Source organism: Callospermophilus lateralis, chromosome 17, assembly GCF_048772815.1.
Source record: "Callospermophilus lateralis isolate mCalLat2 chromosome 17, mCalLat2.hap1, whole genome shotgun sequence".
NCBI classification, from domain to species: domain Eukaryota; kingdom Metazoa; phylum Chordata; class Mammalia; order Rodentia; family Sciuridae; genus Callospermophilus; species Callospermophilus lateralis.
In genome coordinates, this window is record NC_135321.1 from 41,965,893 (window position 1) to 41,985,747 (window position 19,855).

Here is a 19,855-nt window from a genome sequence, read left to right on the forward strand (position 1 = left end):
TGAGACAGGTTTATTTTACTTGCCCCCTCCCCTTTCTTACTGGCATTTTGGGAAACTTCGATTATTTAGAATTTGTTTTCAGTAAAATGTATATTGAAAACTCTCTCTTCTTTAAAAGTCAAGGAAAACCCATAGTTAATTAGGATTCTGTATTGACATTAAGTGGACTGAAATATGGAGATAGCTAAATTGCCTCAAATTTCAGTGACTAATAGCCATTCGGTTGGGGCAAGGGAAAGTCGGCCACCTGTATTCTGTGATCATGATAATTTAATTAGAGGTAGTGATATTCAGTGTAATTTGTTAATGGCACATTCTACCAAAAAAAAAAAAAAAAAAGGAGGAGAAGAAGAAGTGAAGAAAGAAAGAGAAAATAATTCTGCCTGAACACTGATAATTTTATATATTTGTAGCTGGATTCTATCAAAAGATAGGGTTTAGGCATTTTTATGCATTGTATGGCATAAAAATGCCTAAAGGAAGAATATCAATGAAGTGAAGAACTGCTTAAATTTTGAGTTATTAGGATACTAATAACTAATCCTGATCCTAATCCTAATTCTACTGCTTTTCCAATAGTTAAATATATAAAATTGTATACATAGCATTATTAAACTTTTGAAAATCTAAATTTCATATTTTTGAGGTCATAATCATTCTTCTCTATTGTCCCTACTGCTGTGTTGATTTTTTTTTCATTTTCATATCCCAGAAGAACATCATACAACTTCATTCCTTTCTTTTACTCGTGGCAGCTTGTACACAGATGTTAGTTTAATATTACATGACTTTCCCTAGAAAGGGAAAAAAATACCTCCTCTATCAGATTTCATAACATTTTTACAATGTAAAATAAAACTTTTTTTTCCCTTGGGAGAGAAGTGTCAAAACTTTCAGAAATAAAAATGTTTGTTCTTGTGAATTTCACCAACAATAAATTTGATTTAATCAGCTTTTATAGACATTCCATTCTAATTTCCCTGCACTGACTACTTAAGGTGACTCAAGTGGAGGCCTTATCAGACATGATGGGCTAGCATGGGCTGCACTGAGTTCCCATGTTTTCTGTACCCAACTCATGCCTAAGTCATCCTTCATGCAGAGTCGCTGGTGAGTTGGTGGGTCAGGTGGCTCTCAGGGGTGTTCTCCATGGGGTGGCTCACTCATCCCCAGGTTTGACCTTGCGTTACTTCCATCTAGCATGTTCTATGATGACTACCACAGCAAGAGAAGAGGTCAGGAACTCTGAAATGATTCAACCGGGAAGAGATATACATCACTTCACCCCCCAGATTTTATTAGCCCCATTGTCTTGCCTAATTTTAAAGGCTGAGATAAGTGTGATTTATCTGAATGTCTAGGAGGAGGAGAAAAACCAAAGAAATTGCTGAGCATTACTGTTGTCTAAATAAGGCTTATTATTATTCCAGCAGTAGAGCAAAACAGATCAGCATATCCCACCAGGAATGCCATGAATGATGTACAGGTGTGCTACTGATACTTGTTTACTGATACTTGTTGTTTTGTTTTTTGTTTTTAATTTTTAAAAAATTTTAGAATAAGGTGAAAAACATAAATGACTCACATTCTGTGTCTATAGAGAGTACTGCCCTTCGGGCTGTTTGGGGGTCTGTTCCCTGTGCTGGGAGAGAACAATTCTGAAGTCTAAAGAGTGATCTCTCGGGTGGTCCAGAAGGGTAGCAATCTCAGGCTGCGGGTGTTCTAAAAAGGCCCTGGCATACATACTCTTTCTGTTAATGCCATCAATCTTGTGTCCTTGGAAGGATCTCTGAATTGCACCTACTTTCCTCATCCACTTCCATTTTCAAAGGTCAATACCAAGATTTCTTAGCTGTTTCAGGTCACTGTTATATTTTGATCCAGATAGCCTCTACCCTGTTAGACTAGAAGGAGAGTTAGGTAAATGAAGGTAGAAGGATAGTATGGAGAAAGATTTGGCTACTGCTTCTGTAGTCTCATTTTCTGAGTAAATTAGAGTCTTTGGTTTCTTTCTTGCCCCCAAATAGGAAGCAAAAGAATCAGAAGAACATGAAATTACTTTATTGAACATGCTGCAAGAATCAAAAAAGCATGTCGGAGAATGTGGTTGAACCTACCTGCATGTGACCACTTCTCTACAATTTAAAGTTGCACACAAAAATAGTTTCTGATAAAGCTATTTATTTAATTGATCAGTGGAGTCTTGTGAGTTAAGAGTTGATAGAATCCAGCCTTCTAAAAGATTGAGAAACTAATTAGGTACTATAATATTGATCCCCTAAAATCAAACTTTTTTAAAAATAAAAATATTGTTAAATAAAAATATTAAATATTTTGTAATGAAACAATGAAAATTATATTTTAGTGCTCTTTATGTCTCTGTTTTGAAAACTTCTTGCAATTGGCTTTTCTTTTTTTTTTTTCTTTTTTGTTATTTTCTGTTACTTTCTAGAGTAAGGCTAGTTTGTATCTGTTGTGGGAAATGGCTCCCAGGTGACATCTCTCTGGGCCATCTCTCTGGCCAAGAACTCACCCTCACCAAGAGCAAGATCCAAAATTTATCCATTTCCACACCAAATCCCTGGAATCTGATTGCTACTTTAGTATTATTATGTTTTAATGTAAATGAAGATTTTTATACAAGTATTAATTTTATGAATCTTTCAATTTAATTTGCTTTCAATTTAATTTTCTCACATTTTCACCTTATATAATAGAAGACATTCATTAATTTTACCATTTAAAGTTTTTGTCAAATATCAGAATCATTAATTTTGTTCATTTCAATTGTTTATTTCTTATTCTACATATTTTTCTTCTTTCCTCTCTTCATTTGATTTTCTTTCTTCCTTCCTGCTGGATTCTAAGGTTAACAGTTGATCAGAAATCTTATCTTTAATGGAAATTAATAATCAATGCTTATGCATCATAGAATTAAAATATTCATTTTATGTAAAATTTAGCTATAAATCCCTTAGAATGAAATTAGTATGGACATAAAGTTGGTTAAATTGCTACAGAAAACTGAAAGTTCCAGAATTACTTGTTTAAAAATATTTTTAGTTGTTCAGGAATATTAAAAATGACTATATTTTAAATATTTTAAGTTATCAATTATTAAGTTAAAATTACTGTTTTTTTTCCCTAGTTTTACTGTAATGTTTAAATTTCAAACTTTTCATATGCTTGAAAGTATTTTAGAATGCAGATGCTCTTGAATACATTTACATCTTATATATCTTATGTTTATATAAATTTTTCCTGCCTGCAATCTATTTTGTCCTTAGTTTTCACTTTTACATATGTTTACATTGTCAACACAATGGATACATCTAAAATGACTGCTGAAGTGACTTTAGAGTCCCTCGAACTCATCCCCCAAATGTTGAGATACTAACTTGGTAATATTATAATAATTCTCTGAAACTGAAAACCATGTACTCTTATATTTACTCTCTTACATGGGGTGAACATTTAATTTGTACACTAAAGTAAGCAAATGAAGCTACTTGCATGACAAATTTTGCATCTTAGAAGTAATTCTGGACTCTCTTTAGCAGAAAGTAGGAAGAACCTTTATGAGACCAAGTACGGCACTATATGATCAAGCTTTTAAAGTCATTTACACAGTTTCACACTTATTGCCTCCAGCATTTGCAGAACTCCTTATTTTACCAGCCTCATACTTAGGCTGGTAAAATAAGGGAACCAGTGAAGCAGAAGAAATATTGAAAGAATCATTTGTGCAGAATACTTTCAAGACAGGCAGTGATGGCCTCATAGTGATGGCAATAATCAAAAGAATTATTAAATCAAAAATGTTGTCATTGCATATTAGGGACTTTAAGGCATTAGCAAATACGATAGCACTGGAGGGAATCTTTGAACATCATTATTTATTCTGAAAAATAAATGCAAGGAAGTAAATGAATACTTTGAAACAAGATACTGAGCAGATGTTACATGAGGCTGATGCTCTGGCCCTGGTGTAAACAGGTTATAAATGGCATGAAGGTGTAAACATCAAGAGTTTAATCTGAAAGTTTTATTCACATGCAATCTCCTATATATGAAAGATTGCTCATAAATTTTAATTCCACAAAAATTGGTATGAGAATATGAATAAATAAATGGCTACAGCTTTATGCAAAGATAAAGGATTAGCATGCCATATTTACTGTTATATACCAAGGTACACAAAAAAATGTCCAAAAGATACTTTTTTCCCCAAGAGTTTATCAGCTAATAGAAAAATGGATTTTGAGCATGTTTGACTGTTGCTTACTGCAGATTTGTTAAAGGTGAGTTATTCACTTGAAGAAATTGCTAACATACCTGACTTTTTTAGAGCACCTGAATGAACTTAATTGAAAACTGCAAAGCCCTGTCAAAAATATTACGTGTACAGAGCTTATGGATTTGAAGAAAAAAATTCTGCTTTTGAAAAAGGATAAAAATGACTCATTGTGATACTTGGGTGGTGTTATATCTTAAATCCTAAAGAAAAATAATATTAAGACTATTAACAATACTGCAAAGACTTGAGGTAACATTTCACTCAATGTTCTGAAACACTTATTGGGATAAGTTTTGAAAGTCATTTATATTTCTGTGAGGAATTTCAACATTACAGTTGTCAATGTGGCTAAAAGAAGGAATATGAGACTTATACATTTTCCCTCCTGGAACATTTCTATCCTTTCAAGAAAAAGTGATAAATATTATATTGCCCTTTGCTGACACCAACTTTTGTGAATAAAGCTTTCATTAATGGCAATTATCAAGAATCTGATGTTGCAAAAACAAAACAAAAAAAAAAAAAACTTGTTACAAAAACGATATTTCACAAATGCAAGCTCAAATGTCTTATTAAAGATTTTTTAAATAGTTTAGTTGGAAGTTTTATACATATTAAATAGTTCAAATATGCCCTAAAACTCCATATTTCATTTTTCTTATAATTATATGTTATAAGGGAAATGTAATGACTTTTTTCATCAAATTCCTTATAGGCATTTCCAAAATGTCTCCAGGTTTAACCCATTGTGCATGTGTGAAAAGGATGTGGGAGGCCCTGGAATAGCAACAATTTTTTTTTTTTTTTTTTTTTTTTTTTTTTTTTTTTTTTTGGTGGAGGGTGGGAGGATGTTTTTCAAATGGAAACTTGGGAAGAGCCTAGAGTGGCAAAGGGAAATCTAAAGCAAATTTTAACATCACTTGATAGCCATTCTCCATCAGAATCAACATGTAAAAAAGCATTAAAAATACAGTGAAGACAGCTTCTTCCACACTTCTTCCCTCCTGTGTTTTCAAGAGATATCTAGTTCATTAATAATTATTGCTCTGTGCCTATGGAAGGGGAAGTTCTGCTAACCTTGTGAATCTATTTTTTTTTTCCCAATGCCTTCAAAAATAGCAATTAAGGTAAAAAAAAAAAATTTAAATCAATGGCATATTTAGGGATGAAAATCCTTTACTGTATTCTAATTGTTTCTAAATATGGTATGTTTTACTTGAGCAAAAATTAGAAACCATATGTGAGTATTTGCACATTTTCATTCCTATGGTTTATGTAGTGCTATTAACTGCTAATACATTTAATACATAAGATCTGTGGTTTCCTGTTAACACTTTATAAGGATATTATGGTTTTATGGTTAACATTAATTTGAGGTATTGCTTTAAGAGTAAAAAGGTACTTTAAAATAATTATTTCCCTGGTGTTTAATTTAGTGTTAATCATGCTAACAAAGTTTTATGCAGGCAAGAGCACAGTAACTGCATATTATGCATGTAAACTATGTAATAGTGTAATAAAAATTTCTTGCTTAATATTATAGTGTCCTTAGCTACAAACATTTAATTGTGTGTAGACTTATTTTAAATTTGATTAATTCTGTTAGCCAAGCTTGTTCTTTCAATTGTCCCAGGAAATGCATTTCCTTTGCTCCCATGTTACAAAACTCTGGAGTTTTTCTTTTGCCATATTTGAGCACTTAAGCAAAATTAATGTTATAATCTAAGGAAGATGGTTCTGTCAGGGGAAAAATTTTAAGTCAAATTCCTTATCTCCATACATAGGATACCTACATAAATTATTGATCAGATTGCATTGTCCAGCCAATACCAGCTTGAGGTAATTCACTAGAATCAGATTGAGAGAGACTGAGGGTATTGACAACTATCCATTCCTTTCAAAAATCTAATAATAATAGCAAGTTAGGACATCCTTTGCAAGGAAAGCATTGTTTTAAATAATTTGTTTTTAGATCACTTCATGTTTACAGAAAAACTGATGCAAAGTTATAGACTTTCATGTGTCTCCCTCCCTCCCCACAGGTTCCTTCTCATGTTATTAACATCTTGCACAATGTGGTGCATTTGTTACAACTGATAAACCTATGATACATTACTGCACGTCCACAGTTGACAATAAGGTCCATTATTAAGTGTTGTACAGTTCAGTGGGTTTTGCTAAAAACATGATGTTATGGTTTCACCATGATTGGATCATACAGAATAGTGTCACTTCTAAGGCTGTATTTTAATTTAATTGCAATCTAAGATAAATTTGTCAGTGCCCCCATATTTAAAAAAAAAATGATAAAACTTTTGTGTTTGGAAAAAAGAAAGTAGAAAATACTGTTCACGGTTTTTCCGTCATATCTATAAAGAAGGTACTTTTAATAACAGAAACAAGTTGACTCCAGCAAATTATATATTTCTTTCTAGAAGAGCCAAAGACTCATGATGTTTGCCTTACTTTCTTCATCTTCAAATTTCAATTTTGAATTTAATTTTAATTATTAAACATGTCTCTTGCCTATCACTCTTTCAAAATGGCTTTACTCCATTTTCACTTAATTTTTTATCACAAAAACATCTTTGAAAGGCTATATACCAAATTTAATTTATCAATTATGAATATATATTACTGGTGTAATCAAGATTCTGTAAGTTAGCAGTTTTCCCTCCTTTTTTTCCCCATTAACTTTTAAGTTTATTTTAAAAAGAAAATCCTCTTGTCAGGTGCAGTGGTGCACCTACCAGCTTGGGAGGCTGAGGCAGGAGGATCACAAGTAGGTGCTAAGCAATTCAGTGAGACCCAGTCTCTGAATAAAATACAAAATAGGACTCAGTGGTCCAGTGCCCCAGAGTTCAATTCCCACCACCCCACCCTTGAAAAAAAAAAGAAGAAGAAGAAGAAGAAAGAAAGGAAATCCTCTTGTTTATGTTTCAGAGCATGGTCCTAGAGCAGAGGTAAATCTTGGCAAATTTGAGAAAATATTCCTAGCTACATCTAGATCATAGATGAACATGACAACAGACAATAAATGTTAGCCAGTAGATAATAATGGAATTTACATTTTCCTGTTGGAATTAGTAAGCATTCTAGTTTACATAGCTTGAAAATAATAATACATCACTAACACTGATGAAGCAGGTAACTGAGCCAGGCACTGGAAATGGAATACTTCCCAAGCTTGGGATGAAGTCAAGAGTAATATCTCACCTATGGGAACTTTCTCAATTGAAAGTTGACTAATTTTAATTTTAAGTATTAATTCTTTGTACTGGCTGAATGTGCAAAGGGAATTATATAATGCAAAATACTTCTTTATGCCTGAATAATACCCCAAAACTTTGCTTATTTTAATATTAGATCAAATGAAAATTAACATTTTTTTAGAACTCAGAAAAATTTAATAACAGATATATTAAACCAATCCATACTTGCTATAGGTTAGATAGAGATAATGTGAAACAACTAATTAACTTTAATTAACTGACCTTTATACAATTTCCTCCAAAATGCTTCTCCAGTGTCAGACTCTCTAGGGTCAACCATTGCTCATTCATAGGATGTCTAGGGACCTTTGTTTAAAAAAAATAGTCATTTTTTTTTCCTGCTCTGAAAGTACATTTTTTTCCCCCAAAGTCATCCTCTTTCCCTTACTATTATTGTGTAGGTCTGGACTATCTTCCCAAATTCATTATGTTGTAAGCATGATCTCCAATGTAGCAAGGATTAATCCAATAAGTGGATTAATCCATTGACAGATGAATGGGCTACTGGGAGGTGGGACCTACTTGGAGTCACTTAGGGCATGACATTGGGCTTTAACTGTCCTTGACTGCTTCCTCTGTCTGTGGCCTGGCTGCCAGAAGCTAAGCAGCCTTCCCTCCACCATGACCTTCCGCCATATACTGAATCCTCCGAAACCATAAGCTTTGACAAGATATATGAGTTGCTCTTCTCATAAATTTTGTTCACAGTGATGCAAAGATAACTACACATTCTCTGAAGCACTGACACCTGAATCCAAAGAGTTAACTAGTGCTGAATCAAAAGAACAGACACCCATAGTAACCAAGAGTTAGCTCTCCTTTTCTGTCTGCTCACATTCTCACTCCACCTGAAGGGGCTTCAGCTACTACCCTCTATAGGACACTTAGGATATATTCCAATTTAATTACTTTTCATGCACTGTTTACCATGGTGCTCCCTAAAGTCTAAATTTAGCATTATTTTTCTCACAAGCATTTACCAGGCCTCTGTCGTTTCTTTAATTTTTATTTTTTAAAGTCTTAGATTTCAATACTCAAGAGTTATGATTTTAGATTCTTTGGCAGTTTCTTAAGGAAATGACTAGAAGTGGAAGAGCCATGGGCACAAATGGTTGCCCAAGTTTTCCTTCTTCATCTGTAGAGCAAATAGTGATTTCCACTTCAGGAGGCTGTCAAGGTAAAAGTGTAATCACCTGATTTTAAGTGTGCTGCACAGTACCTAGAATTCAGCAAATAACTGGTTCAATTTCTTGCACTATCAGCAAATAAATACAAATTCGGATTATTTGAAGGACCTGTGTTGTTTTCATCACTAAATGTTGCTATCGCACATTAAGTTTCCAATCTGATTCTAGTTTTTTGAAAAGTTGTAAGATTTTAATGGAGAATTAATGTCGTCCCCATCACCATTAGGTGTCCTAGTAAACAAAAGAACCACTGTCAAGAAACCAAAATGAGTCTATAGTCTGCCATTCTAGTCAAATGAAACCTTTAATAAAGAAGCATTATTGTTAATAATTATTATAATATAAAAGTTAATGTGTTTGCATGGACAAGAAGTACAAAAAATAATTAAAATGGAGAATTCATGGCACTCCTAAGTCAGGGAATATGCTGGCATCTTCTGAAGGACATCTTGGGGGACTCCTCCCCTGGAATGATGGCCTGGCTCTAGGACTGTGGTGTGGAAAAATGGGAAGTGTCACCCGCAAGTTGATGAGTGTGGAATGTGGGTAGCAGTGAGGCAAGGGATGACTATGGAATCTGGGCAGATTATGTGTTAGAAATTGGTGTAAGTAAGATGAAGACAGAATGATCAGGCAGTGAAAGAGCATTCAAAAAGCATTGCCCAGTAGCCTAAAGACTTCATGTGCAATATTACGGATTCTAAGCCAGGAGGAGAAAATCATAGCAGAGTTCAAGTCTAGCAGTGGGTGCCAGGACTTGGATCTGGGAGACCACCAGGAGGCCAGGGCAGCAACTCAGGTGTGTATAGGTGAGGATTAATGCCAGAGTGGCAAAATTTAAAGTGAAAATGTGAAAGAGTATAAAATCATTCAGATCTAGCCTAAGAATCATGAATTCCTTTGGTAATATTCGAAAGGTAGAGTTTATACTAAAAGATGGTAAAAAGTCTTTCATTTTGACTTCTCAGCAAGGTTCCAAAAAAATAAAAACAGAACAATTTCAGTTTTTATTTGGTTTTCTTTAATAAAAGATAAGCAGTAAATGTCCTTGTTTCCTAGAAAATATCCCTTCCTTCCTTTTTAAAAAAATTTAAATCACATGGCATGGGAAAATTGGGTAATTCGATATCAATTAGGATACTTCCACTCTAAAGATAAACCTTTTGGCTTAACAGAATTTAGTTTGAAATATTATTTTATTTTCATTTTGAAATGATTAGTGTGAAGAACGATGATATGTGTGGCATTATATGGAAAATAATACATTCAATAGTTAAAGTATTTTATTACTTCTATCAAGAATTTTATGGTTACGAAGGGAAATAAGCATTCATGTTATTTGGCTGTGGTTTTATGTACATTGCAGTGAATTTATATTAATGAAAATAAAAGAGCTGTTATCAGTTTGTATATGGGTAGGGGCAGTTTGTAAAATTTTTTCTTAGATCATGAGGAACGTGAAATGCATGTGATTATGGTTTGTAATATGTACCTGTTGATTGCTTTCCAAAGCATATCCTGTGTAATTGGGGTCAGAATATAGCATCAGTCATTTATGGAACTGAAAAATTGCTTTTTCTTTAATGCTTTTACCTGCTAATCCCATAGAATTTTTCTTCAAAAAGAACGATTAAGGACTGTAAGGGAAATAATCTTCCTTAGAGAATATTTTTGTTTTTATTATTTTATTTTGTCTTGAATATATCCAATTCTTCATTCATAAAAACAGTTTAACTTTTGTTATTTGTTGAGACATCAGTGGATTGACATTCCATTTTAAAAATCATTGCTTTTCTTCAATCTTAAGTCATTACACTTGAGATTGAGATAATTAAGATCCTGAAATCTTTTTGATCCTTCTATTCTTAAGGCATACTTTTTTTTTTTTAATTTTAAAATTTACTTTGAGGACATTTTTATTTTCATGTTTGGGGAAATTTTATAAAATTGTTGCTTAACTGAACTATTACAGGTACCAGGAAGGATAGAAATTGCTAATTATTCATCTTTCAATAACCATGAAGTCTTGTACTTCTAGAGCACAGAGCACATTCAACATCAATAAAGAAAAAGAAACATAGCAGTATTATTTCTTCCTTTAAGCATTTGTTCAAAAATTATGCATTAAGATGATGTGCAAGGAAATATACAGAATATCCAAGATAACTAAGGAAATTTGTTGGCTCTATCAGTGGATGTCAGGCATGGCTGTGAAACTGGTAGTAGAGCCAAGATAGCTACATGAAGTTGGAAAACATGGGGTTTGTTCTACCTTAAGTGACATGAGATTAGGAGTGACAGGCAACTTCCATGAAATGAATCAGGATGAGCAGCAAGTGTAGCTGATGGTGGGTACCTAGGGCACTGTGGAAAGGAGGGTCAGGCTTTGAAATGAGAGATGCCAGGCCACAACCCCAAACTACTGTGATACAGTCATCTCTTGGTATCTATAGGAGATTCATCCCAAGATCGCAGCATATGAAAAATCCAGGGATATTCAAGTCCTAGGCATAAAATAGCATAGAATCTTCATATAACTTATGCGCCTCCTCCCACATATTTTAAATCGTCTAGATTTCTTATAATACCTCATACAATGTACATGTCCTGTTAGTAGTTTATCGTCTTCTACAGGGAACAATGACAAGAAAAAAGTTTGCATGTGTTCTGTACATCAGCAAAATATATATATATATATATATATATATATATATATATATATATATATATATATATATTATATATATATATATATATTTTTTTTTTTTTGAATACTTTCAACCTGCACTTGAAGTTGGTTGAATCTGGGATGCAGAACCTACACATGTGGAAGGCCCAACTGCATTCTATGAAATTAAAATGCCGCTAATAATATAAAACTAAAACTTGTGTTTCATGCTACTGCATTTTATCATCTAACCTAAAATAGATTTAAGTATCAGTTGTCTCTGTATTTGTTGTGTAGTTAGACGTATATTTGCTGTCTTTTACAGTGAAGTTTAGCAACTGCAATGGAAAAAGAAAAGTACAGTACGAAAGCAGCGAGCCTGCAGATTTCAAGGTGGATGAAGATGGCATGGTCTATGCCGTGAGAAGCTTCCCACTCTCTTCTGAGCATGCTAAATTTCTGGTATATGCCCAAGACAAGGAGACCCAAGAGAAGTGGCAAGTGGCAGTAAAACTGAGTCTCAAGCCAACCTTAACCGAGGAGTCAGCAAAGGTATACTATTGGAGCTGATGTCTACAAAACAAAAATTTTAAAAAAAAGTATGTGTGTGTGTGTACACATTTTGCTTCATATCACATGAAATATCGATCTGGCCAATATTTGAATTTTTTTTTTTATCAACTGCAGTTGCTTTACCAGTATTTTTTAATCTTTTAAAATACTTAGACAAGTATATTTTAAGTGACCAGAAATTATATTTGAAAGATTTGTTTATACTTTGAGATTATAATTTAATTAAAATTAGAAGTAGTTTGTTTTATATATCTTAGAAGCTTTATAAGCAGTTAAATATAACTACAAAATAAACAATTCTTTGCACGTCGTCATCAGTCAAATTTATTAGATGGGAAATACAGATTTACAGTAGTAACAGAAAAGCATTTCTGGCAATGAGTGTTAGGATCTGTTTTGTCCCTTAATAATCAAATCGGGAGTGTGAATTATTTATACTACTGATATGACTTTTAGGAATGATATGCTCCCTCTGGTGGAAGCTGCTGTGAGCCCACATAAAATAAACAAGGTACATTTCCAAGAGAGTCCTGTTCAGTTCAGTTCAGAAACATTTATTGAGCACTTACTTTGTATAAGTCACTATATTAAGTACTTTGAACAAGATACAATAAATTCTTTAGTAAAGTTATGATAATATTATTTTCAGACTATTCTAGTTCTTTGATTTAATTCAAAAAAGTTACTGAGGGAGCACACCCATATATTCTAAAGTTCATGGTTTGATGAACTGTGACTATTACATTTTGCATATTTATTGTACTGTGAGAGACAAGAATACACACAATCAGTTCTGGTATTTAACCGTAAATGTGATATACACAACCATAATCAAATGAGAATGAATATATGTAAGAAAAATATCATTTTTTTCTTGTGCTATTTGTTGAGGTTTCATTATGTGAAATTTTAATTAATCAATTAACTATTAAAGGTAATCATGTCATTTGCGTAATATAAAATAAGAACCCGGTAACTAATGGAGTAAAAAGACACTTTTATTGTTTTTGATGCTCTGTGTCCTAACAAACTAACTTGGGTATTTGCACTGAAGCAGGAAGGGCTAATGGCTAAAATGTCTACAGATATTGGGAGAAACAGAAGAAAATGTTGACATCTAGCAGAGATTAATACCTAGTGTGCAAAGTGGGTCATTTGTAGCATCCATCATGGCTGACATAGGTTTAGAATAATTACAGCATTAATTCTGTGGGATTTAATAGGGTCATAAATATTTGAGACATTCCTTAGCAGTATGTATTAAACTTCCCTTGGAATTCAAATTATATTTTAGCACATCAAGATCTAAATTTAATGTACAGTAGCACATTACCTGAACTGTGGTTTAAACTAATGAGAAATATATAAAAGGGTACTATTAAATTTTGCTCAGTACTAAGCTACTATCTAAGATGGTTTATAGAAACTGCAAATAGTTTACACACCTGAGCCCAATAATAAATTGTTCAGAATTCAACGTTTCAGTGAACAGTGCAATTCAGAATTTTTATGCTGTTTGTTTTCTATTATTTTAATAAGGGGATAAGGAAAGGGCCTCCAGAGTTATTTTCTGTTCATGATAAACTGTGGTCCCTACACTTTCAGGCACCCATTAATATTGATGTTCTTTCAGAAAATGTTTTTCCTAGTACTCAGGAATGTCTTGTTATATTTTAATGCAAAGGAGTCCCATGAAATTGAAGAGATAGTATTCCCAAGACAATCCACCAAACACAGTGGATACCTACAAAGGCAGAAGAGAGACTGGGTCATCCCTCCCATCAACTTGCCAGAAAATTCCAGAGGACCTTTCCCTCAAGAGCTCGTCAGGGTAAGATGGTGCAATTTTAATTATTCCCATGGCATGTGGTAATTATGTGTTAGAAAAGTTTTTGTTTTTTTTTTTTACAAAGTAAAGTTTATGACATGTATATGGAAAATGTTTTTTTTTTTTTTTCTGTAGATAGTTTTTCTATCACACTGTAGAAACCCATTAGTGTTTTCCTTGGTTATCTCTTGCACTGTTTTTAGGCAGCCCCCACTGTGGTCCTGGATGCTATGGATGCAATGCTTGTTCCGCATGTGAATACTAAGGCTATGTGCATCCCCACCCACTCCTCACCCACTCTCAGTACAGACCCTGGAGCTGCCTTGCTGGGAGCTGGGCTCTCTGTGGAAATCTATGCCCTCCACAGACAGCTTTGGGGCCAAAGAAGAAAAATAAAGGGCAATCACTGCTAAAAATGCCAGCACCAAGTACATCTGAAAGTTTTTTAAAAGGAAAAAATGACCTCTGATACCATTATCAAAATCCCTGGGGCAGTGTAAAACCAAAGGCTTTCAAATCTGAAGTTAGTTTTGTTTTTTTTTTTTTTTTGGTTACTCCAGATGCATACCTTCAGATGAAGAAATTAAAAATACAGATCCTTTTTGCATGTTTAGTAAAATTATGAGCCCCTTATTCATGACAAAAGGACAATAAGACAAAATCATTATATTTCCATTTGTTAAAATGAAAATGTTCTTATGGATGATTATTTGAGCATGCGGACTTGTATTTATTGAGAGATGTGGGTTTTTAAATAAACCACTTATTTGTTTTGTATATTCTGTCCTTTGTACATTGTAATTCAATTTACCAATGAGCATAACCCCCAAAGGTGCTACTTTTCTATTTTAGTGGAATATGAGAAAATAGAGAATGGTGCTTTAACTTTAAAAAACCACAACCAGATTTTACTAATGAATTTATTTTATTTACCCAACACATAAAGATCTATTATTATTACCTCCAAATGATATTGCCCAGTCAGCCCTTTTTATGCCTGCCTGCCTTCTTCTCTGTCTAGAGAGTCTCTTCAGCCTCCAATGTCTACTCATAACATTGACTTAATTTTCCCGGGAACGTTTGTATTTGGAGGAGAAGGAAATGTGCTTATAGTGGCTATACAGTTTGGGAGTATAAAAATATCTCTTGAGATCCTTTCTCATATGCTCCTTATTAAAAAAAAATTATAGTAATAGTTGCCTTTTTAAAATGATATGAAAGCTTTCTTGCAATGAAGAGTCTTTGTACAAAGCAAGTAACAAAATATGATGTCCAGGCTCCATCATGTTGGAGTTCTGTGTAAGCATATTTCACACTATGGGAGATAATTATTTCTAACTGTAACTGATGAAAAAAGGTGAACAGCGTTTATTTCAATTAACTTGGACACTTGTTACTGTGTTCAATAGTCTAACCCAGAGTTTCTGTCTAAAAACTGACGTTCCTAAATTTTGACTTTGTGCACTACTCCTCGTGAGCGTTCTTTTAAAGGTGAACATTGCCCCCAGTCTTTCTGGGGATAGGTGACATCTCTTTTTGAAGGCTGTTACCAAGAAGCAGAGAGGAGGGGCAGGCACTGGGGAAGTTTCAGTGGTGTTCTGGAAAGAGATGGAGTAAATTTGTAACAGAACAAGGGTAGGAAGTGTGGCATGTGCTATCTCTGATAATGAGCTCAGTTAGTCTCTCATTTAATGTCATTGTTTTCTTGGTCCTCAGATCAGGTCTGATAGGGATAAAAACCTTTCACTGCGGTACAGTGTCACTGGGCCTGGAGCTGACCAACCTCCGACTGGCATCTTCATTATCAACCCCATCTCAGGTCAGCTGTCAGTGACAAAGCCTCTGGATCGTGAGCTGATAGCCCGGTTTCATGTAAGATTGCAACCAGCTGATAAATCTGTGTGTTTTCGTACTCTTCTAAATGTGTGTGGAATTTGTCGTTGCCTCCTATGAGTCTGGAAGGCTGGATAGTGAGAGTTTCAACACCAGAAATGAAATTTATAGCTTTTTGTCTTATTTTGATGATTCTAATGTCTTTATAAAATTTATTAGTGCTCTTGGTAAAAACAAAACAATGCCAAAAAAAAAAAAAAGGAAAATTGCTCCAAATCTCATTACTCTTTACATTTTATTACTTGCCTTCTGTTATATGGTTAAGAAAACCTATAAGAGCAAATTATGAATGGGGTCAAAACCATTGAACATAAAATACGGAGAGATCAAACCATTGTTCACGGATATATGGAAGTATAATCAAAGTGAATCCCATATTCTTATTTTCTGTTAAATGTTCTTATGGATTTTTTTTTCTCTTTTTATTACTCAGAACTTTTTATCAATGAAAGATGTTAATGCATGGTTTGTTCTACATGTTCTTTTTTGTTTGTTTGTTTGTTTGCTTCTAAACCCTTTATATTTATGCCAAAATATAACATAGCTTTTAATATTGTAAAATTGATTTTTGAAAACATTTTATAATACCTTCTGGTTTCCAGGGGTATTGATAAAGGCCTTCCCTCCTCCAAAATGCTGATCTCCCAATTTTTATCTGTTGGATTAACTTTTTACATTTAAAATTTTAACCTCTGTGGATTTATTTGAATAAAAGGAGAGAGGGCTACAGGCCCACTTTTCTTTACCTTTGTGGCTAGCCTGTTTTCCCAATACCATGTATTGAATTAATTCCCACAGTGGTTTAAAACCTTCCTCCCACATAGGCATGTGCTTACAAAGTTTTTGTTTTGTTCACTTATGCAATTGTTGAACTCTTGGACTTGCTCAAAGCTTTAAAATTACAGGAATTTCTAAACTACAGTAGATTCCCCTGGATCTAAATAGACAAATAAGCATATGAAAAATTAAAAATGTTTTAGGATCAATATTACTCTGTATTTTCTCTTCTCAAGACTTTGATTATTTTATCAGCCCATTCTTTGAAAACTCTTGAAGGAACAGTTTATTCTGATGTTGTTTATATTGTTCTAAAACACAGAGAAAGAAATACAACTTCAAACTTTTCACAAAGACTGCATAGCATTCCCAGGGAATGTGGATTTAGATAGCACATAATAGAGCTGAGCACTCTGGAGCATGCCTATAATCCCAGGGGCTCAGGAGGATGAAGCAGGAGGATCCCAAGGTCAAAGCTAGCATCAGCAACTTAGCAAGGCCCTAAGGAACTTGGCGAGATCCTGTCTCAAAATGAAAAATAAAAAGAGCTGGGGAAGTGGGGATGTGGGTTAGGGGTTAAGTGCCCCTGGATTCAGCCCCAGTTCCAAAAAAAAAAAAAAAGATTGCACATAATAAAAGACTGTGGACTAGTCCAATTTGTGATTATAAAGATTGATATAAAAAAAATTTCCAATCTTTTTTCTGTCATTAAAATTCAGAAAATATATACATCCAGGTCCATTTTACAGTAAATTATTGTTCTTCCAGTGCTCGCTTCTTGCATATTAAAAGAGCAATACTCATAGCAAAATAGAGTTTATTATAGAATTATAAGTATTAGGAATGAGTAACTTAGTGAGGCCCTGTCTCAAAATTAAAAAGGATGTGACTCAGTGTTTAAGCACCCCTGATTTCAATCCCTGGTACCAAAAAAAAAAAAAAAAAAAAAAGGATCAGTATTAATATTTTCCATAATTATAAATGTAATTAAAGTTCAGTATTAAAAATCTGTTAAGGGGAAAATAAATCAAGGGAAAATTATACCTACATAATATTGAAATTCAGTAATAAAATCTAGGTTGTTTTCTGTGTTTAATAACCTCTAAATAAAGAGAGGCTGTGTTGATGCTTCTTTAACTTAAAGAACATATTTGATGGAAGCCAACAGACAGTATCAGACCAGCATTCCAGTTAAAAAGAAACAGTTCCATGCCGGGAGGAGTAGTGCAAGCCTATAATCCCAGCAGCTCCGGAGGCAGAAGCAGGATGATTCCAAGTTCAAAACCAGCCTCAGCAACAGTGGGGTACTAAGCAACTCAGTGAGACCCTGTCTCTAAATAAAATACAAATAAGGCTGGGGATGTGGCTCAGTACTCAAGTGCTCACCTGCCCAAAAAAGGAATAGAAAGCCTCTCTTTGTGCAGAATTGATTGAAAGATTTTGAAGATATTCTGCCAAGAGTAGCTGAGTGATTATACTTGCTTTTAAGAAAAAGACAGAAATTTTTGAAAAATACCAATAAAACTATGAGCTAACCCTAAATACATATATTCACATATTTTAATATGTATGAGTTACTTTAAAACTGAAAAACAGTAAAAGCTTAGTATGAAAATTCCCTACGTACACTCACTTTCTATACTCCTGTTCCCTTGATCTTTACGAGCCCTCTTTGGTGGTACTGTATCTATCCTTACCCTGATTCTTATCATATATACTGGTTCAACAAAAGGATTTTGGAGCTGGCAGAACTGACTTTGGATCCAGAATCTGTCAACAGACAGAGGATTGTGACCACCAGAAGTTACCTAGCATTTCTGAAGCTCAGTTCCCCCAACCTCAAATGTTGACAGTTTCTGGCTCATTCTTTTACATATTGATTTAAATCATTTAAAATGGATTAGCACAATGTCTAACATAAGGTGAAGGATGGCTTTTTGCTGCTGTATCTACTGTAATTATATGGAGTCAGGTTGACTACAATTTTTTTTTAAAGAGAGAGAGAATTTTTTAATATTTATTTTTTAGTTTTCGGTGGACACAACATCTTTATTTTATTTTTTTGTGTGGTGCTGAGGATCAGACCCAGCGCCCGGCACATGCCAGGCAAGCATGCTATTGCTTGAGCCGTATCCCCATCCCCTGACTACAATTTTTTTTAAGAAAGAATAGCTTCTGTTTTTCCATTAGCTGTTTTCCAATAGCTTCTGTCAGTCCATTCTTGCTATGTTAGTCGCATTGTGATTGTGTAATATGTGTTCTCATGGACAAATATGTTAAGTACTTTTGTTTTCAATTACTTTTGCAGTTGAGGGCACATGCAGTAGATATTAATGGCAACCAGGTGGAGAACCCCATTGACATTGTCATCAATGTTATTGACATGAATGATAACAGACCTGAGTTCTTGCACCAGGTGTGGAATGGGACCGTTCCTGAGGGATCAAAGCCTGGTAAGTTTGAAGATAAAATTTTGAAGATGGTTTCAGGAAATGCTATCTAACCAGCACCGTCATATAAGCAAGAAAAGGAGAAATCACACGAGCCTTTTAGTGTCATTTTCTTTCATTCATATGCTTTTAGGTAACAGGAAAAAACTGTAGGATGAAAATGGAAAAAATATGCCTCTTACTGCCCACATGACAATTTTTTCCTCTTTGGAAACAATATATACTACAGTATTAGATTCTGCTACTATCTATATATAGAATCTCTGGGAGCCTTTCATTATGCTACAGTTGATGCAGTTAGAGCAACTTGAAAGTGAGCCCTGGAAGAGGCTTTCTGCTTGTAAAGTGCAAATTCTACCCTAGGAAACAGGCACCAACATACCCAACCAGAAAGCCTCAGAACTGCTTGGTATGTTCTTGGGACCAGTTGGTGAGATAACACCCCAAGCAGGGCAGGGACATAGTGACAGCTGTGACTGCCCTCTAGCTACACTAGCTATTTATTTCCAGGGTGTCCTAATGTCCTCTGCAGACCTCTCTTTTCAACTAGCATAATAGAAAATGGCCTGGCCTAGAAACAGCCCTTGCTGGAAGCCCTCTCACCACTGGAAAGTGGTATTTGACTAAGCTTTTAGATTCTTGTACTGAAAACACTGAAGACTCAGTTACAGCAGAATAGCCAGGCCAGAAAGACCTATTCAGTCTGAAAAATGAGTGGACAAGATGGTCAGCTGGTATTATGAAGGTTAAGTGTTGGGCCAGCCTTCCTGAGCCGTTTTGGTGTTTGAAGAGATTTAAATGGCTATATTTTTTTATTTTGTAAAACTTTATTTAAAACTCTGTTCCATAATAATTTGGTCATCCATACAAGTTTATAGCACTTTTTCATAGTCCAAATGCAATTCTCTGT

At 34.2% G+C, this 19,855-nt stretch overlaps 1 protein-coding gene across 1 annotated transcript in view; it reads left to right on the forward strand.

Moving 5' to 3' along the window:
* Nucleotides 1-19,855, forward strand: part of Cdh2 (cadherin 2) — a 209,752-nt gene that overhangs the window by 138,881 nt on the left and 51,016 nt on the right. The window contains exons 3-6 of the mRNA XM_076836787.2: nt 11,750-11,976; nt 13,682-13,828; nt 15,542-15,697; nt 18,804-18,948. Of these exons, the coding sequence (XP_076692902.2) occupies nt 11,750-11,976; nt 13,682-13,828; nt 15,542-15,697; nt 18,804-18,948 (675 nt within the window). The remainder of the gene's footprint in view (nt 1-11,749; nt 11,977-13,681; nt 13,829-15,541; nt 15,698-18,803; nt 18,949-19,855) is intronic.